The sequence below is a fragment of the Rhodnius prolixus genome, unplaced genomic scaffold, assembly GCF_049639745.1.
Source record: "Rhodnius prolixus isolate KJV_2025 unplaced genomic scaffold, Rpr scaffold_8, whole genome shotgun sequence".
Taxonomy (NCBI): Eukaryota; Metazoa; Arthropoda; class Insecta; order Hemiptera; family Reduviidae; genus Rhodnius; species Rhodnius prolixus.
In genome coordinates, this window is record NW_027411593.1 from 31,187,822 (window position 1) to 31,214,602 (window position 26,781).

A 26,781-nucleotide genomic window follows, 5' to 3' on the forward strand; every position below is an offset into this window, starting at 1 on the left:
CCACGGTGATCCGCCGACGCCGGCTAAACAAGGAGAGCCCCCGACCGATACGACGTCCCGGCACAGACTGGCCTCAGTTGTAGTGCGCTAAAACTAGATCCCCTTCTAGTTTTCTATCTTGATCGTACATCGTACGCATAGCTTCCACACCTCGTGACCAGCTACACGCACGACACACATGGCCAAAAATACTTCTCTGCCTTTTCTTAACGTATTAACTTCTATTATGTTTTTCTATTTCGCTCATTTTTAAAATCTCAACAGTTACTCCCATTTAGCAAATACTTAGCACATCCATTTTGAGTAGGCACGCTTTCTCTATGTTAAACTTTTTTCAGCGGTTCCTCCAATACTCTCCAAGGAATTCTATTAAGGAACTTTATTTCCACAATTTTTCCTGCACAGAATCTTGGAACTACTCAAAATAAATTTACAATTTGGGAAACTCTAAGACTTTCACTCACGGCAGTTTTTTCCAACTATAGCTAATGAATTGGCTTCGAACATTTACCTCCCTCTAGAAAATTAGTTTTGATGGGTCGTGCCAAGTTTCCTTTGTTGAAAAGGAATGGCTTTGGTCCAACATGTAGTGTATTTTCCAGTGTTTCGTACAATCTCCAGAAACAGAACCCTCTGAATGAGTTACATTAAAGAAGAGTGGCAAGCATTTCGTATTGGTTTAATCGAAAAATTCTAATAAATTTAAAAAAATTTTAATTCTACAAAGTAGCAATTTAGTAGAATTGATTTTACTCAATACTTTCATCAGAGCATTTAACCTTACAACGGTAACATTACACATTAACTGCTGAATTAAATTGTTCAGTTGAGTCTTTTAATAAGGACGTTAACAAGCAATCATCCGAAAAGAATTTTTAAATCAAAAGTGATAGGCAATTGATAGCACAAAAAATGACTTACAAGTTTATTTCTTTCAACCATTTCTAACTTTCCTCATGCAAGATACTAGGGACAGTCTCAATGTTTAAAGGAAGGTTAAGAAAGGTTTCTTTACTGGACACATTGGTTGAAATTCTCAAAACATTTTTTTGGAACTGTACAAATAAATCCATGATCTCCCGTATATATTGGTGATGAATAGAAGAATTCTGTTGCGGAATAAATGATATTCCTATTGCATGAATTGCATACATCTTTAATTTGTCAGGTTTATTACTTTAATTTTTTAATTTTAGTTACAAATAATTAATTATTCATTTATTTTTATTATTACTATTCTTTGGTTTAATTTTTTGAAAAGATCTAATCACATCATATTGTTACACATTTGGGTCTTGTTGATATTCGTGGTTATTACCAAATTAACTTTTATAGCCCAAACATGTTTTAGTTGTAAAGATGTGCATTTAACACTATTAAACAGTGTATTTTTATTAATTTTTTAGCATTTATTGACTACTCATGTTGTTGTAGAATATTATCTGCGTAAATTCATATAAACATCTTATTGTTAGATAACTTACTTATTTCCCATACGAATTGGCAATCGTTACTAGCACACATAGATGAGTTTCGTTACTTTTTCTTTTCAAAGAATTACCACCATTTTGATGCCTTTGTCTAAGACATGGTTGAAACTGCACATCAGTGATATAGTGGTCAATCAAGCAGTTTATGGGTCAATTAGATTGGACAGTTTGGGTTGAAATATGGGTTGAAGGGTAGCTCAATTTGTTCATCAGTCTTTGCATGCCATTTATATTAGCCACTTTAACCGTTTCATATTGTTCTCAACTTGAGTTCCTCTTTTCTGAAATGATTGGTCATAGTCATCTAAAATATTAGTTGGTGTACTCTATCGTTCACCTTAGATTGGCTTTATATCTGACTTTGAAAATAATATTTAACCAATATTATCAGGGGTACAATCATATTATTATGTCTGGTGATTGGAATACTGACATGAATGTAGTTTCTTGTGGCAGCACCTACATTAATAATTCCATCTCGTTCCGTTTTACCTTAGCCGTCATACAACCTCTTCACACACTTGGCTTGATCTCTTCATGGTAAATGATAAGGATAAAATTCTTGAACATTGCCAACATTTGGTTCCATTTCTTTCAAATAATAATCTAATTTAAATAAAATATTCTTTTAAAGTTTTGCGTTTTAATGATGAAAATATCTTTATTAGAGAATTTAAACATTTTAGGGCTTGATTTATAGAATAGTGATTTGGTATAATCTGCATGCTTCCATTGACGATAAAGTGCACATATACAACATCTACATTTTAATAACATAGATACAATGAACAAGCATGCTACTTTATGTTCTGTTCGAATTAAACGCGCCCCAGTTCTCTTGGTTATATTCGAAATTTAATGCGTGAGGAGATAAGATGAGAAAGCCTTTCATAAGAACATGAAAAGAAGATTTAGATGTGGAATTTAATTTTTTTTAAGATTAACAACAACATTTGCCCAACATCTCATGCTGTTTATTTGATTCGAACGCTCCAACAGTGCGTTGAACTAAGAGCTAGTTTTTATCAACAATCCACATTCTAGTACAGATTTTGTTATATGGTGATAATTTCTGGCTAAAAATCAAGAATCCTGGTGCCAGTAATCAACTATCAACCTAAATAAACACCTCCTAACAACATCAATTCAACAAGCAACTTTTATTTGGCATGAAAAAAAATGGTTCTTATAGATTTCATTTTAGCGTGATCTCTATTTTTTTTTTTAATCTAAATCAACTGGTTCTAACAAATAGTATTTGTAGATTCTTTTTATTAATTAAAATTGGTTCATTAATATTTCTTACTTGTCACTTGTAGAGGGTTTAGAGTATTTTTGTTAAATACAACTAAATGAACAAAAAATAATTCTCGTTTTGAGTGAAAGAGTAAATAAACTCGCAAGCAAAGTTAATGACCGCCAGCAGTAATCTATTTCCGAATGTGGGCATTAGCCAGAAGACCTCTGCTCTTTCAGCACCCTGTGGCAGTTGTAATCCTCCATTGTAAGACATAATGTTTAATAACATTGCTTAGACCGATTTATTAATACAGTTGGTTTCAAAATGCTAGATATTTCTTTGATTATCTCTTTTAACGCTATTTTTATGCGGTGATTCCAAATTCAAACTGAGAGATTCATTTTTTTTACTCTAGAAATCTGTGTCGTACTCATTAAAATTTTTGTTAAATAATTAGTTATCACTGGTTTAAATAAAAGTTTTGGAACTGTATACAGTCCACCCTCCTATAACACGGTGAGTGCGTACCGCGTTATATGGAAACCGCGCTATAAGAAACTCGGATTTAACTGCACAAACAAGGCTATTTCGTACCGCGTTGTTTGGAAACCATCTACCGCGTTGTATGGAAACCGCGCTATAAGAAACTCAGAATTAGTACAAATCACATCATTCGTACCGCGTTATATGGAGACCAATAAATACAAAAAGACAAGATAAATTATAAATTATTTTTATTGAATTGAAGAGTTCATATAAGGAAATGATAAATAAAATGAAACAAAAATTGAAAGGAATATAGAAATAAAAATAATATTAATAAATAATTAAATATTTTTAATTATAACAGTTACAAAGGTTATAGTGTTACCTTATAGAAATTTAAAATGGATTCTAGTGATTCCTGTTTAGTTTTTTTTTTTTAGATAATAACCCTAATGGTTGCAGAAAAAATATAATATTTAACTCGAGTGTAAAGTATTTTCCTCACACTCGGCAATTTGCACTTGCACTCGCCTCGCTTCGCTCGCTCGTGCGTGCAAACCCTGCCTCGTGTGAGGAAAAGTACTACTACTTTCCACACTTGTTAAATAAATAACTATATTATTATTATATTAGAACAAATGAAGAATATTACTTGCAGTATTGTGTAATGTTGTCCAATTATAAACCACAAATAAACCGTTTGAGTGTCACGGAGCGATTTTGCGCTTCTTCGCTGTCGCTAGAACAGTGCCAGCAACAAAATTTTAGAAAGAATTGGTCACCAACGAAACGTACTGTGAAAGAGCTCTGAGACGACTGAAACCGATGTCGTAAACGGTTAAGAGATAAGCTTGAATGTTTATATAAACATATCCAGTTAAAATCATTCATTGGATGGGACGTTATTGAACGAAAACCGCTGTAAGAGTACCGCTTTATAGGAGGGCTGTCGCATTTTCAGCTCCGCGTTATATGGAAACCGCGTTCTGAGAGTACCGCGTTATAGGAGGGTTGACTGTATTCAGTTTAAAGTAATGTCAGATTATTATCTCAAAATACTGTCAGATAGAATGTATCTCATTAAGCTTAACTAAAAGCTACCATGCAGTACAATCAAAAATGCTGGTCTTGCAATGTAACAGAGAAATCTACCAGCTCGGTCTTTCCGCATAAATCTAAAATAGATTTATTTATTTATTTTATTATTTTTAATGTAAATTAGATTTAAGCAGGGGATAGATCATATCTAAGAAAAACAGCAAACGGTTTTAAAAGCGCTAATAATTTTGTACAAACCAGAAACAACCCAATGAACAAAAACTAAAATATACAGTAAAAAAAAAAAAAAAAATTGCATAGTGCATAGCCTGTTTTTACAGTGTTGGGACAATGAATATGGTGAGCTCTGAGCAAATACTTGTATGACAATCTAAGTTCATCCAACAGTGTAACCAGAATGAAGTCATCCGCGCTCTGAAAAGCCAGGTTTCACATTGTTAAGGAACGGATTTTTATGTATTTAAAAATGCCAAATATTTAATTAAAATATGCATTTATTTTCGTCAATTATGTGGAAAATACGTGATTTTCTTAAAATATTTTCTGGAATATTTAAGTAAAATGGACATTTTTTTTTATGAAAATGGATTTTTTTTGGGGGGGGGCAAGTTATAATTATTTATACAAGAAAAGAACATTTTTACAATTTATAATAATTTATTAGGAACAAAATAATTTGTTTTTACAAGTTATAATGATTTATACAACAAAGAACATTTTTACTATTTATAAAAAGATGTGTTAAATTTTCAATTTTGAAAACTTCACTCTTCGAAATTGTTTGCAACCACATGAAATTTCAAATGTTGGAACGTAAAGTGACGACGATCTGGGCGTAAGATGGACTTGTAACGACTAAAAGATCGTTCAACATCTACAGATGTTATAGGTGTCTTGCTGAAAGAAGTTATCTCGTTGGTTGTAAAGGGTACACGATGTTCTGAGGTGACTTCTGTTCCACTGATAATATTAGAAATCTGGCAGATGGTCTCCCACCCTTTGTTCTTGCTCAGTACTTCTACCAGTTTTGATCTGATCAGATCTCCCTTACTCCCAGGAAAAAGTTCTACTGGAAACTCGCGAAGATATTTAGCAACCAGTTGTTTGTTTGAGGCCGATGTTCGTGGCATTTCACCCAAAAAAGAATATACTAAGTGACCGAACGAAATGAATTGGACACTTCAACGAACGAGCTGAAAGAACAGACAACGTCAGACAACTTCAAAGAACTAACAAGTGTCCGTCACTGTTTAGCAGCATTCTGTGTAAATTACAATAACCATTGTACCCACTGTGATTCACAGCCCTACAGTCTGTGGTTCACAGTTCCTGTCAACCATCTCCCAATTATGAAAATATGCCCAAAATGAAAAATATGAAAAAATATGTACATATTTTGATTAAATATGTATAAATATTTATTTATTTTAATCAAATATGTATAAATATGCGATAACATCCAAATATGTGGAAATATGTGAAATAAAAGTAGACTCAAACGGCTTAAAAAGTGTCAGTATGAATACTTCTAGTTGAAAAACGTCTGTAAATTGCCTAGAAAAAAATATGTAAATACATACGAATCCGTTCCCTACACATTATTGTAGCAGAACTAGTCTGACTAAAAACCTCTTCTAGTAGCCTATAAAAAAAGAAGCAACTTTAATGGTTCCAAAATTCCTAGCTAAACCTTTGCAAATCAACAAATAATAATAATAATGCGTTTATTTAAATACTTTTTTACAAATTACAGAAAATTTCATAAACCTCCCAAATACTTGAGCATGGACTCAGTCCATCTGCTAGAGAAGTGTTGTACATTAATTAAAAATCATAAAAAGTGTTAACCAGCCAAAAATATAAATAAAACAAAAATTAAAATTAAAGAATACATAAAACCAGTCTGGCAAACAGTAATAATTAAAATAATGATACAAATATTTTCTACTTTTGTAAATTGAACAAAACACCCATACAAATACCACACCATGCACAATCGTAAGGCTATACATAAAAACATAAATTAATTTCAATTACACATAAGATAATCCTTTCTTTAAATTAAAAATTAAATTCATCTACCAAAAACTGTCCGATACTTTATTGCCTGTAAGTGATAATAGTGCAACTTCTTCCAATTGGTACCATTTAAAATTTGGATTACCTCCTCTTTTTTTAATAAATGCTTGCCTAACCATCGAACCCGGAATTCCCGCAGAATGGGGCACTCCCCCTATATAATGAATTATATCCTCTTTCCCCCCCCCCCAATTGCATAATAAGCAAAGTCTCTTGTTCTCTGCTCGGGTAACATTAAAGTTCAAGTTCACCAATTGGCCTCTAAACATAAATATAGACCTCATGAAAAATTAGTATTGTTTTCGTCCGTAATGTAATGGATTTGAGCCCCTAATTCCAATTCAAATCTTGTACAAAGAGTGAAAATAAGAATTTTTTCCTAATTTTTTTTTTTTTTTTTTTTTGGCGCATCAACAGCTGAGGTTATTAGCGCCCGGAGCTTTTTTCAGTGCACTGCCGGCCTCCGGACAGTGTTCTCTCGTTACAGACAACACTGTCCATCACCGGACAGTGAGCTGTAAGAAGCTCCTAGGAAGAGAAAATCTAAGGGTCAGCAGCTGGATTCGAACCCGGGACCTCCGCGTGGGAGTCCAGTATGCTAACCACATAGCTAATCCCTTCCCTTTTTTTTCCTTATTATTCACAGTTTCCTCATAAGATAATAAACCAACTTTTAAAAATAATTCCGGGTTCAATTTATGCCAGTAAAAATCAATAAATATACTAATACATTTTCTTGGTCTAACCAGAGGTAGTCAAACCTAGACTGTTCAACAAGCATTTGTTTTTTTTTCCTTATTCACATTCCGTCTTGAAAACTTCGATTCTTCGAAGGAGGAAGAATGATCCGGCGGAGAGTAAAAGTAATATTTTGAGATTTTGTTTCATTCAACTTGATTTTCCATTTTTTAAACCATTCCAATTTCTCCTGCCAATGTTGTCCGTTATCTTGGGCTTTATTTAGACAAAAGACTGACTTGGAACCCGCATACACGACTTAAAAGAACTGAAGTTAACTGGCGTTATCGACTACTTAAAAGACTGCTAGACCAACGTTCAAAACTTTCACTTAATAACAACCGTCTGATTCTATACTAAAACCCGCCTAGACGTACGGTATTGAACTGTGGGGTTCAACGAAACGCTCCAATCTTCACAGAATTCAAACTCATCAGTCTAAAATTCTACACACTATCGTTAAACAGCTCCATTTTACGTTTCAAATCTAACTATCCACACAGACTTGGAAATTCCGTTTGTAAGTCCACGAACTCGTTATAAAAGTTTTCATCAGAACTTGCACTCTCATTCCAATCCTCTCTTGTCCGCCATTTATCATCTCATCACCTTCCAGATCATCCTCCCAGGCGATTAAAACGCCAGTGGCCTCGCGATTTTTCTCTCTTCTGAATAGAGTAGCTAATCCTTGGAGACGACTTAGGGAGTGTTATCACTGGGTAACTTCTCCCCTCATTTAGTGAGTTTGTAGTGGTCAGTTATTGTCATTGTTACTTATAGCGTATCTAGGCGCTGGTGTAACTTAAACAAATAAATTTTTAAAAAAATTTGTAAAAATGTCAGTTTTTGTGGGGGGCATCGACTGTGATGGTCATTAGCGCCTATTTTTATTACTTTTGTATTTAAATCAATAATTGTTATACTGTTTTAGATTCATTCTATAATCTGTACACATGGGTATAAACATTTTTTCGGGTAAATGAAGTTTATATTCCATAAAAAATCAAATAGATTTCTTTCATTATTAAATTATCATATTTTATTTTGTATTTTTTTTTATTCCCCAGAGCACATTTAATTAAAAGTGGTGAACATAAACCTTCCTTATTAATTAGAGCAAAATTAAATACAAATTAAGCTTAGAACATTCACCATCAACTGGGTTTTTATTAAACTTTAGTTTTTTTATTCCATTTATTTTTGTACTTTTTTGTTGTTGTTCTTTTATAAATTACTAAAAAGCAAAGTCTTCTAAGTCTTTGTTAGAATCAAAAGAGGATGGGCTGGTTGTTAGCGTTTGTAATAAATAAATTCATCTAACGCAAAATTTTTTAATTTTTCTTTTAATTTGAATTGTAATAATGAAGGTGGTTGGAAATCCAGAAATGTTTATGTTGTTGACTGCTTCATTAGGATAAACAACTTCAATCTTCAGTTCACAAATTTTATTGTTTTAGAAACATGACAGAACGCTTTATGTCGTGATTTCCTTCATCAAGTTCTTATTTTATCCTTGTTGGTGGACTCACTGAAAGACCTGCACTTTCTCTCTCTTTATGTTAAACTTTTTTCACAAAAAGCAACTACAAAACATTCACAGTCATTTTGTAAAATCGACTTTTATCCTTCAAAGACGGCCAATACAATTATTTCCGATGATATTTGAAAATCAGTGGAAAGCGCAAGAAATAAATACATTTCAGTATAGAAAGATTTATCTGGCGACCATTACTGTAGAAGGAAAACATCCCGCAAGAGGACTATAGTGCTGTTGGATACAATTTATGCCGAAAATGTTTGATGGAAAATGGTCAATTGAAGAAGAAATTTCCCTTAACAGAGTTGGATTCAGATCACAGGCACTCTCTTTCATCCAAAGAAAATCAAATGATTTTTTTTTGTTAATAGCTCAAAAGCAAGCACAAAAAGCAAATTCAAGCTTTTATTTTGACAGTACTTTGTTTTATGATTTTGGTTTTTCGTTGGCCAAGATTTAGTGCGTCGAGTTTGGCACACATGCATAAAATGTAATATTTCTCAATTTTCTTCTAAAAGAAACTCATAAATTTTAATACATAATAAATGTTTTTAGAAAACCTACCATATGATTTAATACATCTAAATATTATACGAGTATTTCGTAAATATCAGTGACAGCAACTGTTGGTTACAACTGCTTTAGTGCAGAAATACAATTTTTTTTTTTTGCAAGATAATCTTTTTTTAAAAATGATATAATCTGAAATCTAATTTAATCGAAATAGATAATAATAAAAAAAATACATTTTTCATTAAAAAAAGTTCTAATTTTAGATGCAGTTTTCTTAGGAGAATATTTTAAGAAGAATAATTAGTTGTAATCATAGAGAGACAAAGCTTTTAATTCCTTACTTGAGGGAAATAATATTAATGCTGCAAAGATGGTAAATTATATTTCAACCATTAACTGCTATTAGAAACATATTAGTGTTTTAATAATAAAATATAGAAAACTTCAAACAATTACATTGAATCTAGTAACAAATCTTTGTCATTTGCACAAATATTTAGTTAACAATAATCTTATTTTAGTCAAAAAAGAATTAATAATCGCAAATTTGGTATTATTTGGGTATGCCAATAATACATATATAGTTGGTATGACTATAGTTAGATTGGTTGTGTCACTAGCGTGGGTAAAAATTGCATGCAAGCTTCATTCATCTGCGCATCATCCCAAAATAATGAGATGACTAAAACTGATGGAAATAGAAAAAGCATTCTCCTCCTCCTTCTATAATATATGATACAAAGGCCGCAAGTTGCAGACAAGAATTAATCTAAATCTAAATTTGTGAACTATTTGGATATGTTTTTTTTGAACAGCTTTTTATATATATAAATATATATATTTAATTCTTTCAGTTCTTTGGTAATTATCGCTTTTACATCATGCTCACTTAATAGTTATTCGGGAAGGTACTGCGAAAGTGATGGATTTTTGCAATTATAGTTTTTACCAAAGTACATGTTTATGGTCACGTAAATACTAGAAATTAAAAAGGTTTATATAAAAATTGCAACAATTTTTAGTTGTTAAAAGAGGAAAGTAGGAGATGGCTAAAAACACGAAAGTATAGGCGTGTATATAAATGAAAATTATCATGCCACTGTCACTGTACAGCAGTACAGTACATTAGGAAAGTCTTATAACAACAACAAATAATAATAATAATAATAAAATCAAAAGAAAAGATGACGTCATTAATCAATGTTTGTGATGAGGGAAGCATGTTATAATGGCTGATTGAGAAAGTTGATAGAAATAAAGTGCAGTAATTAAGAAAGGAATTCAGGAAAGCCAAAAATAAAGAGTAATACATATATATATATCTGTATATATATATATGTTAGGAATTTAATGGAAGAGAACGGCAAATGGAGCCTAAGATAAATATAGAAAAAACAAAGCACTTAGCGTCGTACAAACAGGACCTAAGTAGATGATGTTTAAATTAATCTTCTTTGGGTATCTCAAATCGATTATAACAAAAGATGATGGCACTTTTATTAATTAGTTTGTTTAAATTTTTTCTTTTATTTTTTAAACGGCTTTACGATATTCTTTAAATTTGGGATGTTTATCGCTTATATTTAAAGGTCACGCGTTTTATTATACAAAATTAATGTTTTACAGAGGTATTCTCAGTTATAAATTTATATTAATTATTGTTACAAGTATATAGTAAGGGTAGAAAAACCGAGAGCGCTGCTATTCCAGCTTAAATACTTTTAGTGTATCTTCTATGTTTTATCAAATTCGCAATCATACTTAACTTTTTGAAATTTAAATATTATGTATTTGCACCTGAAGATTTTTACTTGAATATGAATTACTCACTTAACAATTTTGATACTCGTACTTTACTAGACAGATTAATAAAGTTCAGATCCTTTAATTTTTCTTTTACTTCTCAAAAACCAAAAATTTGGTTTTAACCAAAAATGTTGAATATTTTAGAGTGGTATTGAAATGAAAATCGCGTTTATTTGAAATTCTTATAAGACAGCAAAAACAAAAATAAAAAATAATAAAAAGTAATCATAATATTTCTCGTTCAGGTGAAAGTAAAATCACTTCTTTTCTCGGTAATAAATTAGTGTAGAAATTTTCTCTTGAAGTATTATACACTGAACTCGCTGAACCATGTTTTTTTAACCGGTCATTGAACAAATCAACCTCATGTAACCTTTAGGAAAATAATTTGTAATTAATGTTTAAAAAAAAAGTTATAAAAATACTTGTAATCAATATTGATAGTCTCTTCTTTTAATCATATTTTTATAAACTCCTGGACGTTTCAACAAACCATCTTCAACTTTTCTTCTTTTAGTAACAGAAATATTTGTCAAGCAACATATTTTATAAATAAGTAATGACAAAATAAATAAAAATATGTTCTAGTTCTTTGTACTCCCTGTTTTTTTTTTAAATTATAATTCATTAAAAAACCTATTTGCAATGTAAGATTTGTCCCCTATAATTGGCGATTCTTACATTCTCATCTAAGTTTGATGGATTATTTCTAAAACTTAGATATCCTCTTCTAAGTATTGAAGACTTTCAGCAATGTTGCAAAATAAAAATAAAAATCTTGTTCAATAGATCAGTTACAATGTTATTTTTAGATTTTAAGAGTACAAAAAATAACTGTCCTTATATAACACCAATCTTCATATTTAAAGTAAACATTGCTTAAATTAATCCTAATATTGTACATCCAGGTATCAAGTCCATCAAGGCTGACTACGAAGCAGATGACCTCACCATTCGTGTGACCAATTAATAAAGGACCATCAAGAATAGAAAAGAACAAGCGAACAGGGCCAAAAAGTAAAGTGTAAGCAATCATGTCGAAATATATTTCATGACCTAGATGATAAACTCTTATCTGAGGTACCACATGGGATAGATTCACTGAGTGGATAGAAGGTTTACAATTTAGTACCATCCTTGCAGAAACTGAAGCAAAAGCATTCCACTGTCATCGGATAGCAGGGTTAAGAGTATCAATAAGCCAAACGATGGTTGTAAAAAAGTTCTGCTTCTAGGCTCCCAAGTGGTAAAAGCTGTTCAATGAAGTCTTTTTCTTATATTATTGATTGTCATGTGGTATACTTGTGAGGAATGTTGGTTTTATGCTTAAAAGTTGACACCCTCAGAAGTTATAAAACCAGGCTGAAACTTGAAGATTACTTTCATTATAGAGAGTATTATGGCGTCATTATGCATAACATCATTTTAGTTAATAATATATTCTCTGTTCCAATGTTACATATTACGGCATTTGAGGAGATCTACCTTCTTTTATGGAATCTTGTTCCATGTTTGCTGAATGTGACGTCGGAGCTTCTCTAAATTGTTGCTCTTCTAAATTTAAGTGACCTTAAAGGTGGTATATGTGGAGTAGGCCTTTTACTGAAAAAAATACAAATTTTCTTGGGTCAAATTGAAAGTACGAATTGACTAAGGCCAAATTTCTACTTGTTCTGACAAGAAAGATGTAGCAACAGGCGGTCGAACAATGTATTGGAAGGTGCCACCAGCATATCTGTTTTCTTCAGTTTCTCTATTGGAAAGCGGAAAGACCAACAAATTACCTGGAATATTCTTAAGACAATACACAGTAGAACTAATCAATATTTTGGGTATTTTAAAAATTTCAAGCTGAGGCAGGACGTAACGGTAATAATACATTAGTATCTTTTGATGAAGTGGGATAGTAGTGGTCTGTAATCAATGTAAACAAAGAGGGACGGCATTGTTGCGGGTCAGGTCATTATCTGGACAACGAAGGTTGTCCCCTGGTTTGCTCCAATAGCTCTAGCGCTACCGATAGCACACCTACCTTCAAGGTGTAGAGTAATAATCGGCCCTTGCATAAATTCTGAGACCTTTAGAATGGCCTCAACTGTAACTACAATTAATGCATTGTATTAACACTGATTACATAACTTTATTGTACTATACTTCTAATCTACTTTAGTATTCATTCGACATTTATTGCATAACTTTGTTATAACACTAATTAATAGTTACGTAAAATAAATCTAGATTTTGCGCAGATAAAAAAATAAGACCCCCTCCCATATTGAGATATTTAGTTTGCAGATTGGGCTACGGATTGTAAATTTTGCGTAATGAACAAAAATGAATAAACACACATACGTTTAGATGTTAGCATACATAGAGTATACACTACAAGAGTTAATTTCGTTGTAAAGAAATTTTACTCAATAACCTGCTCTTTATAACCTTTTTTTTCTACGAGTGAGCAGTCGGTAGAGGTAATAAATATTTCTTGTGATTTATACTGTAACCACAAGAGGTTTATTGGGTGGGTGGCCTTATTGTAGATCTAGGAGAAACTTCTTATCAGCACCTCTGGTCTGTATCCGCAGTCACCCATGATTTAAGAGAACGTTTCATATTTCTGCTGTCACAATCTGCACAACGACTGTTTTTTCTTGTTGAAGTCAAACTGACCCAGTTGTTGGACCTTGATGCTCTACTTATTTGAGAAAATGGTTTGTAGGAATGCAAGAAGACTTGCTTACTTTAGGTTTACGGTATTTAATTTTGTTATATTATAAAAAGTCTAAAATGCTTTTTTCTCTTACATTTAAATCATAAAAAATAAGATATTTTTTCGTTTTCACTCAATTATCAATAACAACTCTCAGAATCAATAAGATAGAGTAGCTATTAAGTAGATTTATTAGGACAAACTTCTATTTTTATGAACAAACAAACTTTTACAGTCATTGCTGGGCAAAACTTAAGTGGTAATAGTTTATTTGGTGATAATTTTAAGGTAGTTAGCGAACTGTATAATGTAATAATGGCGAAGAATGAATGGGTCTAGAAGATAATAAATTATATGTTAGTCGCCTAAATATAATTGCTCTTGTCTTTCTATTTATATAACATCATATTAAAATTCATTTAATGACACATTCATTTCTTTTTGATTTTATTTTTATATCCGGCCATATTGAACCCCAGCTTTAGTAATTCAGTATTTAGCAAGATTATTTAGAAATAATTATAATTACGTTTAATGTGGAGTGAAGATTGTATTTGACTTTTTACGCTTAACGACTTGCACTATCGAATCGAATAATGCTTAAAATTAAACTATGTTTGTGCCGCGCAGTCTATCTCACAGCCACAGATGATTTGTGAAATAATCAACATATTGGTTGCAAATAAGGTTTTGGCAGCGCAGAGTGTAGGCACCAGGAAATGATAATTTGTCATTAGATCCCTTCCGAGTCTATTGGAAAGGTAGCTTTCAACAATTAGTCACAATAGACTCTATTTAATAAAAAACTAGTATCTAACTGAATATATCTTCGGAACAAATAAAAATCAGTGAAAAAGGATTTAAGTTTGGTCAACAACAAAAATTTGTAAGTTATTTATTATCAGATTTCTATAAACATTTGAAATAGTTCATTTCTGATTACCAAAAAAAATAAAAGTAGGAAGAATTTGGAAACTGTACTGAGGCCAATTAAGTTTGAATCTGATTTGATATTAGAATTTAATGTATATAATCCAAGTGCTGAATCACAATATTTCATAAACCAGACTAAGCTAAAAATATTTTTAAACTAGATGATCATGATTAATAGGAATGGTTGGGACAAGCTTGCAAGATCGCAAAATAAGATTATGGTGTGGCACATAAAATATGTACATGTCTGGCTGCTAAAATAACATTAATAGACATTACAATACATTCTTTTCTGTGGGTCTAATTTTTCTTAATACATAAAGGAATATGAATTCTGTTGCAACTGTGTTAGGACTGATTGCTACTTTAAGATAAACATTTTCTGTAAATGTTGCGTGAGCGTTATTTTTCTTAGCCTGAGTGCTTTAGTAATGAAGTTAAATATATCTCTTCGTTAATTATAAAAATTAATAATAAGTTCCCTTTTAAGAAAGACAAATACCAATTTGGTAAATATGCTTAATCATCTTATTTTCGCTATAGAAAAAAAAGTAATTTACCAACAAAAAGTATCGTTATAATTAGTATTTTCAGTTTAAAATACTTCGAATGGAAAAGACATATTTGCCGAACCTACGTTTTAACAAAATATTTATGAAATTTTGTTATAAATTGATATTGTGAAGTTGAACAGTAAACATACATATTTCACGCTATGTGGAATAGTATCGGCCTACTCAAAGTAAGGTGCCTTCTCCAATATGTATCCAAACTAAGAGATTGTAGAATACCTACAATACCTACCCTACAAAGACCGGGCCTCCTCCACTGTCTTTTGCCATTCAGCTTTGTCTTAGGCGTACCTCCGCCAACTTCTGACACCCATTCCCCTCAAAACTTCTTCCACACCATCTCATACGAAGCCTCCCTCCAAAAGTTTCCTTGAAATACTGTTTTTTGGCATTCTTTTGACATCTCCAAGTCACTTTTCTTACAAAAGATATCAGAGATCTGGTTCCCCAAATATCTGCCGAAGCTCTTCATTTTTTATAATTCTCCATGGCGCCCACTATCGCAGACAGATCCAAATATTCGTCGAAGTATTTTTCTTTCCCATATGTTGATTAGTTTTTGGTAGCTTTTGTAATTACCCAACTTTCACAACCATACGTTACCACAGGCTGGAATGATGGTTTTGTAAATAAGGATCTTAGCTCTGCTTGTTAAACCCCTGGATTTCAACGGCTTCTTAGAGAGCGAAGAAACATCTGTTGCCTGCCGCAACTCGTACTTCTTCTGCAGTTTCTTGTTTTTCAGTCACGATTGCTCCCAGATATTTAAACTGGTTTGTGAATTAACCACGTGATTTCCAAGGCTCACACTGGATTCCACTCGACCTGGTCTCCTTGAAGTTTTTAAATAAAAAGTCTTCTCGTCAGACCCATCTTCCTTGGTTGACTAAGAAATTGTAGAGTATAAAATAAAATTCAAAAGTATGAAATTTTGGCCATCTAAAATTGTGGTCGACAGTTAATCTAATGCAATATCTTACTATTAGCTCTAAGAAAACCTCCCTCATAATATTTTTTCAAAACACTTTTTTTCATAATAATTTTTTCATAACACTTTTTATTTTTATGAGTATTTATTTATATATATTTTTTTTTCTGTTCTCAAATGCAGCTTTTTCCCGTTTTATGCAACTTTTCTTGACACACTTCACATAAACGATGCAATAATCTCCACGAACTATGCCTGAAGACTTTGAAGTTACACTCTTACCTGAACAGTGTACATTTGTGAAATGAATTGCCTGAAGAACCAAGGCTGCGAAGGTTTGCCTACAGAAAGGTGGGTATCGAGTGTATAGACGTTTTATAGTTTCATATAAATGTATAGAGTGGTGATTGCGAATCTTTTGTGCTCAGTGTGTCATAATTTTGAAAAACCCTAACTTAACTCTGGTGTCGGTGTTCCATATAGTAATATTCATAATTTTTTTATATTTGCAATCACAGTAGGAAAAAGGATTTATTAAATGACCCACTTTATGGTCATTGATCTGAGGAAAGTTTACGAGATCCTTATTCTCAATAAATAGTGTGATTTCTTCAAAGTGCTACACAGATCCGCTACGTTGCTTAAAAGTATTATAATAATTTTTTTGTCTCTGTCGATGCGTGTCACCCAAAATGAGTTCGCGTGTCATAGGTTCGCCATCACGGGTATAGTGTTTAAACGGCCTTATTAATTATAATATCCTTTGTTAACTTATCATTCAGAAAATTCCTCTCTAAATTTTCCGAGCGAATCATAGCTGTATCAGTGTGCAATTCTTTTTGGGTTTGGTTCAAATTTAATTGGGTAAAAAATTAACTGATCTTCCTTCTCGACTGTTCTTTTATTTACTATCAACTATATTGGATCGTGTCAGATTCCTCGCAAGGTCAGCTACTTCGTTTTGGTGAAAGAAATTTAGTCAGTTATACATATGTCTTAGCAAGTATCTGTAACTGTTGGGGAGGGGCCAGTAGTAACCGATTTTCTCAATTCATGATGAAAAAAACCATGTCATCTGCAAATAACAATGTAAACTTTAATCTATAAACTGAGAAATTTGTCTACTGCTTTTGTACAGTTATAGTAATTTAGTACATTGTTATGGCTGAGAGAATCTCTAGAATCTAAAATATAGCCAGAAGGGTCCAGAAGGCTTTGAAGTACCATATTAAAAAACAAATTAAATAAATATGTTGAAAACAAAAACAAAACAAAAAATATTATATCATCAACTAAATTAAATTATCCCTATCTTTAGTTTAAAGGGATAAATTAGATAGAAAAGGTAACCAGGTGTTGACAGTGTACCAAAAACTTCTCAATATATATACATATATATATTGAATCAATGAGAGGCTGTGGTTTCAGTGCCAAAGATACATATATATTATTAAGTGCGCCTGTTTCAACATTTGTATCACCAAACCGCTGGTATTCCCTTCAGCTGATCTGTCTACCGCAGCCATTAAATATTCCATTTACAATTTATACATCCCCACATTACCATTTTTGCTCAATTCATACTACTAAATTTATTATCTACACATTTGTTTACTCATAAATTAAAATCTACAAATATATTCATAAATTTAAAAAAGAAATTTAAATTTAGCACATTAGTTAAAAATTAATAAATACATAACTTTTGTTTTTGTGGAGTTTGTCTCAATTCCAAGTCCAAAATAGTTTTTTTTTAAAATTATTATTAATATATTTCATTTTGTTACTATGCCTGTACGTCATTAATTATTGCAAAAATATAAGAATTTGCTTGAATTTCAAAAATTTCATTAAATGTATGACCTTCATTTAAACTCACACGGCATTTGAATGCAATTCAAACATCTTGCTTTATTAATTAGTAGAGATATTGGAAAAGGGAACTAGGCGAAAAGAAGGATGGTACGTTTCTTAAAACGGTTCTGCCAACCTAAAGGGTTTTACTCCCTTAATTAATTTTGTACCGATGATCTGTAATTTGCTGTCCGAAATTCTATAAATTCCTTAGTATTTATTCTTGTGGTATTTTACTTATTTCCAATACTCTCTAGCCCTACAAACTCTCAAAATCCTCACCTCGCTACCTACTCACCAGTCATCTGAAACATTAGTTTACAATTTTCAAAAAAGCTTTATCATAGAATTCAATTTCTTTAAATCTACGGCCCAAAATCTTCTACTAATAAAGGCTAGACTCATTAGAGAAGATAGAGACGCAAAGTAAATTAACTTAATGCTCTCCGTACACCTCCTTCATTCGTTTATTACTATTATTGTTCGAAATTCAGTACACATTCAGATTGGGTGCGGCCGCGGTTAAATGTATAATCAGAACCAATGTTTAGCACCGTACCCTCAAGGCAGATTTGGTTTGATTTGATAATTAAAATAATTATTTATGATGGTTGGATCATTTTAAGCGGGTCGTCCCTCGAGTCATGATGTACGGGAAACCAGGTGATGGCCAGAGCCGGGTAAAAACTTGGCTTAGCTTCGAGTTAGGCGATGAAGATTGACAGCCGAGGATATGATGGTATGTGGTGAAAGATTTGTGGTTTTTAATGGTTAGAGGTTCTTTGTTCCGCAAAGGTGAGGTATTTGCCATATATGAGGCCCTTGAAAGTGATCGTAAATATCGCAGTTGAGTGATTACAGGTTTTAAGGTTAGGAACCTAAGTGGTAAATATAAATGCTTGTGACTGTGATCATTTTAAGGGGCATGGAAAAGTAATTGCGAATGCGTGCCTGAAGTTTGATAGTTAAATGGATTTTGAGAGACTTCATAGAATGGACTTCAGATGGATTACTAAACGTTAAGTAAATGTACTATTCGCATTAGATTAATAACGTAGAACTGTAAGAGTTAGCGGGTTAAGAGGTGAGACCTATAAAGCTAATATGCATTGTGGTACTGGGTTCGATTCCCGGTCTTGGCCTTGGATCTTATTTAATGGTTAAATGAGAAATAGTAAAGTACGTGTGCTATTCGCCTCCGTCCACGACACCTAGTAAACGGTAGTTGGACGTTAAGCCCAGCCTGAAAAAAATAGGCGGATTACTTTACTTTACTTTTACTATTTACTGTAAGAGTTGCAGAAAGAGATGAACAGTGAGAACCCACATCAGAAGAATGATAATGCTTATTTTCTCTTCTTGGTACGCACTAAAATCTATAATTTTTTTAATTTATTGAATCTTTTTGTAGTAATATGTTTCTATAAGCTTCGAACTTTTTCTGTTTAACATTCTATTGTTTAAGACCTTATTGTTTCAACATTGAATTCTCTTTAAGTTGAAGCTTTTAAAGAGTTCAAACGTATCGATTTCTACTCCAGTCATCCTCTTAGATTTCAGATAGAACACTTCACTTTAGGTCCCCCGGAGTGCCTTTATTCTTCTCACTTGGTAGCTAAAAACCTTCAGCCCATCGCACATTATCTTCATCATACTTTTTATTAAATCAAATTGTTAAAAATTTAATTATTTACCTAATACAAATATTAGGTAAAGAATATGTATGAATATGTACATGATAATTATTTTTATAGTCCAACGTAAAAAATATTAGTAACTTATAATCTCTATGTATTGTACAAGTATCAAAAAAGTATTGTAAACTTGCTATAAGAAATATTTATTATTTAGTGCTAGTATCTACGCTTTTCTAGGGTGTTCTGAAATTGTCTGACTCAGAAAGCAATAGGAAACCACTTTTAACACTTGTAGTGGTGTTTGGAAAACTTTTTTTCTTATAAACAGAGTTAAAGGAAAGTTGTATTACTCACTTTCACAACTTGCCTCAAATAGTTACTAGCTTATAAACTTTCTGAGCAACGGTGAGCAAAACTAAAGATCCTATCGTACTGATTTTTGATTCTTTATTATATTTATTTTCCTAAAACATTTAATTGACATTGATTTAATTGCAGAGAATAGTATAAGGTACATTTATATTCAAATTTAACTACATTGTTATTACTTTGATGTCCTGTGACTCGGCCAAAAGACTATTGTTCTTAGCCTACGAAGGCTCTAAATTCGCATTTTAATTTTCTACTAAAAAGGACGATTTTTTCGTTATAACGTAATTCCGTAAATAATCCTATAGGATACACTTTACTTTCTTTTTCTTATTAAGCTGAAAGTTCAACATTATACTTTAAATAGAGGCCTCGCTCCTTGTTTCTTATGATGTTTACAAGCTATTAAATTGATTATTTAATAAATAATAGCAAAATTTATCTGTAGCTCCAGAGCCTAACGGGGATCTGAAATATTACAATGTTTAATATTTTACTTTTAAAAGAAATTAACAGATTCTATACACTCATTTAGATTCAAATTTTTGTTATTTCAATACCAGTTTTTAACCTATAAGTGTAAAATTTATACCAGTATAGTTGCAAAATAATAAAGAATGCATAATGAATTGAATGAAATCTCTTTTATCTTCTTACCAGAAGTATTTATTTATTTGGAATAAATCTTGACGCACTTCTCTTTTCAGGATAGCGAGGGCAACAACTACGAGCCTAAGATCCTGCGCTAGAAAAATGCGATTATCTTGGGTAGCAAAAGCATGCAAAGCAGTGGCATTCTGTATAAGGTAAGAAATAATATTTATAAAATAATTCAAGAAAAATAGTTGTCGCTTAATGCTACAGAAAGTATTTTAAGAAGATAAATATAATAAGTATTATAAATAATGGTTTCCATTTTGTGTTTGTGAATGTTCTAATTTAAGACCAGTTCTTAAAAACTAATTTGAGTTACACATTTTCTTCAATACGAATATTTAAATATAATTGAGTTGTAAAAATGTCATATATAGTTACTGTAAAATACTAATTAGATGGTAATAGCTGGAATTCGGCCAAAAATAGGTGATCAGGAAGTTGACTGCATCTGTAAATAGAAAATATTATATATATTGTAAATAGGTATTTTCATCTATTTACCATCCACACTTTGAAATAAATCAAAGTAAACGTGTGGTTATGTATAGAGTATAACGGGGAAAATACTGATTTAAAAATAAAATTCAAGACGCTTGGAAAATAAGTTTATAATGCATTTTAAAAAGTTATAAGTATTGCTTGCCAATCAATAAGTATTATTATAATGAATTGGGATGGCGCTTATCGAAAAGGAAATATTTTCCTGCTGTTCCATCAATCAACTCATCAGAGCTAAAAATCTATTAAATTTATGTTGAATTTTCTAGTAGCTGTCTCTATTTTTAGATAACTCACTGTAAATAGAGAACATCTTTTATCACCCGTAGATTTACTAAAGGGTTATTGCGTCATCCGAAAGTTTAAAACGGTCCACGGCTAAATTGGGGTTTCAATAAATATATGCACGTAGAACAGTGAATTTTACTGACCTTACTGTGATCTTTATCCCGGTCTTGTGAAGCTGTTACCACCCATTAAAGTTTGTGTAAGAGGTAAGCTAATCTAGAAAAGAAAAAAGGAGCTTAGCCTTGGAGCAGGTGTCGACACATTGCGCATCACCAATAATGAAAAGTGAAGATGGTGCCATAAACGACAATGCAAAAGTGATTAGTCTGCGGATAAGAATATCTCACAAAATATCCTGGGTAGTTCTGTTGTGCTTTGTTTTTGGCTTAATCTGTACCGACTACCGAATCGAGCACCTGCATAGGTGTTTGCAAAGAACAAGAATCAGTGACTACGGACTAATTTCACAGATGTTCAACTTTCAGTTTTGATTTATACAAGAGGAGGCCAGCCTAAAGACATGGGCTAGTAGTGATATTGGGTGTCAAAGTGGCGTATGAATGAGGGTAGGCCATTATTTGCGTTCAAAAATCATACCCACGCTTCAGAATTGCTGCTAATTAATCTGAATTGTTTTTAAAAAAATTTTAAAAACTAATTTTTCTCCGTTCCAGGTTTCGCAGACCGCTTCTGTGATCAGAGATTCCAATGGGAGGTGTACTGGAAAAGGTTTAACCAATCTTCGCCATAAGTTATCTCTCAATCGCATAAAGGATCTATAAATAAAGCGCTGCATGAAGAACCATCTGTGTGCAGAAATGAAGAATTAGGTCAGAAATAAAGGTTCGTATATTAGCTGACCCAAACAGGTATTTCTTTGAAAAAAATTTAGTCAAAATAGAAAAACAACTTACTATTCTATAGAATTTATTTATAAATAATTACAAATTTCAGCGTATTCTTTGTCAAATTTAAAATAAAATTGTAATAAATTTCTAAGAAATTAAAAATTAAAGGAACTACTAAAAATTAAATAGAGAATAGTTGTGACGTTAGTGTTGAAGCGGGAGGTAGTTTTGTGTTCTATTTCTACTATCTAGCGCTCTCCCGCCAACATACAAATACACACACATGTATGAGTATATATATGCATAACTATATATATATATATACATATACATACTGTTCACTGTATCGATAAATAGAAACCATGTGGGTTGTGTATTATTCAAAATGTTCCCTACTTACCATTTTGTAAACCAAAAACATTTACTTTAAATTTAGTAACCATTGCAAGATCTTTGTTTATATTAAAACAGTTCTAACTAAATTTAACAATCTAACGGTATTTTTATTTTTGTAAATAGACTTTATTTTTGTTTTTCATTTTTTTTTTTTCCTTAATTCGACTTTAATCGCTTTCTGTGGAACAAATTAGTAAGTAAGGGACACCAAAACGTTTTCTTCTATTGCAAATTTTCATTGATAAGTTTGTTCCATTATTTATTTAGTTCATAAGAAGTTAGCAATCTAGCTTCCTTATTTTAAGTACATTTAAGTTTAAAAAATATCATCAAAATGTTTTCGATTTAAATTGTATCCCAAGCAATGAGATATTCTCAATGCTAATAATCTCAATCAAAATTTCACAGTTTTTAGATATTTAACGATATAGTCTTGTTAGAGCATTTAAAATCTCCATAGTATTTTGAACTAAAATCAAAACCTACCTACTACACTACATCGATTATTTCGATGTTTATTTCGTTTTTTCATTAAGTTTGGTCAATCCCCTTATTTTACCCTGGATGGTGGTCGTTGTTCAACAATTTTTGATAGCATTTCCAACGTCCAATTTGTGTGAACGTGGATTTAGTACTGTGGCAACGCTGCTAACTAATGAGAAGTCGTTTGCATGTTACCGAACGCAGTAACTTACGGCTGTTTTTGAGTAAACTCTAGCCTGATATTAACAAACTTGTTAGATTAGTTTTAAAATTTAAATTGAAATGTTTGTTTTAATTTGAATTAAAGTTTTTCTAAATATTATTTATAGAGTTGCCTTTTATTATTCCCATTAGAACAATCTAGAAAATAATTGATTTTCCAAGTTAGCGGCAGACGAAATAAGTTTGGGAACCTCTGCTATAGAGAATAACAAATAATTTGCAAAGCTAAGATTTGCAGTTCCCCATTTCATGCTACACACCCTTATTTTTTGATCTGTATTGCTATTGGCTGCTTGAAAACTGCTTAGTGGAGATATAAAATCTGCCGGATAAAAGAAATGTGGGTTGGGCTCCTTTGACAAATTTGACATCACTTTTTATTTATTTCTTTTATTTCATAACATTTCTATTCTATTTATGTTACTATAATTTTCAAAATATAAAGTGCATAAATAATTTTGTATTCTACTATTAAGTTTCAAAAGTTAAAAATAATTTTATATTAATCTCAATATTATTCGTAATTATTAATCTTAGAATAACTCAGTAGTCACATTAAAAATGTTCTTACTTAAATACCGCTACCTGTAAATATAGCAAGGCACTATCTCTTTTCTGTCTGAATGTGTCACTTGAGCAGAAATAACATTTGTTTTATTCACACCAACATTCTTTTGAGCACCGGTTAATTTATTTCAGAATGTTGGCTTTTTACAAAATAAAAGTAGAGTTTAATTCCAATTTTTTTTTTTTTTTTTTTTTTCAGGAGGGCTCTACCTAATTAGCTGTGTTTACCTAATGGGTGTCGTGGAAGGAGACGATTAGCAAACGTATTTTACTGCAAATGTCTCATATTAACTATTAAAAATCAAGGCCTAGACCGGGAATTGAATCCTGTACTGTTTAAACGACCTAATTGATTCCATTCTTGCTTCTCTCTGTAATTCTCTCTCCTCCAGCTTCATATAATGAGACGATCTATTTTTCGCCGTTACACTTGAACAAATTGCCATCATCACCATCCATCAAGCTTTAAATTCCCATAATCCACGCATACAGTTAAATAGAAAGAGAAACAGTATGTATAGTTTTTTCGGAATCACTTGTCGTACGGAACAATAACACAATCATTAAATCTGTACGGTTATCTAGGGAACGGATTCGTATGTATTTACATATTTTTTTCTAGGCAATTTACAGACGTTTTTCAACTAGAAGTATTCATACTGACACTTTTTAAGCCGTTTGAGTCTACTTTTATTTCACATATTTCCACATATTTGGATGTTATTGCATATTTATACATATTTGATTAAAATAAATAAATATTTCTACATATTTAATCAAAATATGTACATATTTTTTCATATTTTTCATTTTGGGCATATTTTCATAATTGGGAGGTGGTTGACAGGAACTGTGAACCACAGACTGTAGGGCTGTGAATCACAGTGGGTACAATGGTTATTGTAATTTACACAGAATGCTGCTAAACAGTGACGGGCACTTGTTAGTTCTTTGAAGTTGTCTGTTCTTTCAGCTCGTTCGTTGAAGTGCCCAATTCATTTCGTTCGGTCACTTAGTGTATTCTTTTTTGGGTGAAATGCCACGAACATCGGCCTCAAACAATCAACTGGTTGCTATATATATTCGCGAGTTTCCAGCAGAACTTTTTCGAATTGATGGAGACATTTTGTACTGCACAGCTTGTGACAAGCGCGTTTCTTGCTCTCAACGTTCCCAAGTCACCCAACATATTGCCACCGGATCGCACATAGAGAATAAAAACAGAAAGAAAGAGAGGACGTCCTATCAAGCCTTCCTTACATCTCCATCATCAAGTAAGTCTACTCTGAGTACAGATCTGTGTCGGGCTTTGGTTAGAGCAGATATCCCTTTCCACAATCTTAAAAATCCTCATTTCAAAGGATTCTTAGAGACCTATATTGGGAAAAAAATGCCTGACGAGAGCACTCTGCGGAAAAACTACCTGGAAGATATCTATAAAGATACACTAACCAAAATTCGAGAACATATCAAAGATGGGCCGATTTGGGTGTCAATTGATGAAACCACTGACGTTGAGGGCAGGTATATTGCCAATGCAATTATTGGAAAACTTGACAGTGATGCTGATGTGGATTCAAAGCCATTCCTTTTGAACTGTGAGGTTCTCGAAAAATGCAATCATTCCACCATTTCACGATTCTTCGATGCCTCAATGCATATCCTATGGCCCAGTGGAGTTTTGAACGAAAAAGTTCTTTTGTTTCTCTCTGATGCTGCCCCCAACATGGTCAAGGCTGGGCAATCTATTCAGGTATTTTATCCTAAGATAATTCATGTGACGTGTATTGCTCATGCCTTGCATCGAGTAGCAGAAACTGTCCGATCTTTGTTCAGTGACGTAGATTCCTTAATCTCCTCGGTTAAAAAAGTGTTCTTAAAAGCACCAAGTCGCATTAAAATGCTAAAAGATCTCTATCCAGACTTGTGCCTTCCACCAGAACCAATATTGACAAGATGGGGTACTTGGCTGGAAGCAGCTCAGTATTACTATGTAAACTACAATAAAATCAAGAATGTCCTTTCACATCTCGAAGACGAAGCTGTAGCGATAAATACAGCCAAGTCTTTATTCGAGAAACCTAATTTAAAGAACGACCTTGCATTCATTTCTGACAATTGCGTATTTCTTGCTTTAGCCATTACCCAACTTGAGTCCCAAAATGTTCGACTGACAGAAAACGTGTCCAACGTTAAAAAAGTCATCGAAAAGGTGGAAGGAATACCTGGGAGTAAGGGAGATCTGATCAGATCAAAACTGGTAGAAGTACTGAGCAAGAACAAAGGGTGGGAGACCATCTGCCAGATTTCTGATATCAGTGGAACAGAAGTCACCTCAGAACATCGTGTACTCTTTACAACCAACGAGATAACTTCTTTCAGCAAGGCACCTATAACATCTGTAGATGTTGAACGATCTTTTAGTCCATCTTACGCCCAGATCGTCGTCACTTTACGTTCCAACATTTGAAATTTCATGTGGTTGCAAACAATTTCGAAGAGTGAAGTTTTCAAAATTGAAAATTTAACATCTTTTTATAAATAGTAAAAATGTTCTTTGTTGTATAAATCATTATAACTTGTAAAAACAAATTATTTTGTTCCTAATAAATTATTATAAATTGTAAAAATGTTTTTTTCTTGTATAAATAATTATAACTTGCCCCCCCCAAAAAATTCCATTTTCATAAAAAAAAATGTCCATTTTACTTAAATATTCCAGAAAATATTTTAAGAAAATCACATATTTTCCACATAATTGACGAAAATAAATGCATATTTTAATTAAATATTTGGCATTTTTAAATACATAAAAATCCGTTCCTTAGTTATAACATACACACCTCTCCATTCCTAAAGAAGCTCCTGATG

The 26,781-nt window shown here is 32.1% G+C and overlaps 1 protein-coding gene across 4 annotated transcripts in view; it reads left to right on the top strand.

Annotated features, from left to right (window-relative positions):
• LOC141451161 (uncharacterized) overlaps positions 1 to 26,524 on the top strand; it is a 36,022-nt gene extending 9,498 nt beyond the window's left edge. For 2 of the 4 annotated variants that reach the window (XM_074122311.1, XM_074122310.1), the window contains exons 4-8: positions 11,857 to 11,972; positions 16,275 to 16,442; positions 20,659 to 20,757; positions 22,069 to 22,237; positions 24,110 to 26,524. In XM_074122311.1, the coding sequence (XP_073978412.1) occupies positions 24,947 to 26,380 (1,434 nt within the window). In that variant the 5' untranslated portion in view covers positions 11,857 to 11,972; positions 16,275 to 16,442; positions 20,659 to 20,757; positions 22,069 to 22,237; positions 24,110 to 24,946 and the 3' untranslated portion in view covers positions 26,381 to 26,524. Of the gene's footprint in view, positions 1 to 210; positions 1,169 to 11,856; positions 11,973 to 13,644; positions 13,660 to 16,274; positions 16,443 to 20,658; positions 20,758 to 22,068; positions 22,238 to 24,109 lie in introns of those variants that run through there. The other 2 variants (XM_074122312.1, XM_074122313.1) reach the window with 2 other exon arrangements.
• Positions 26,525 to 26,781: the final 257 nt, after the last annotated feature.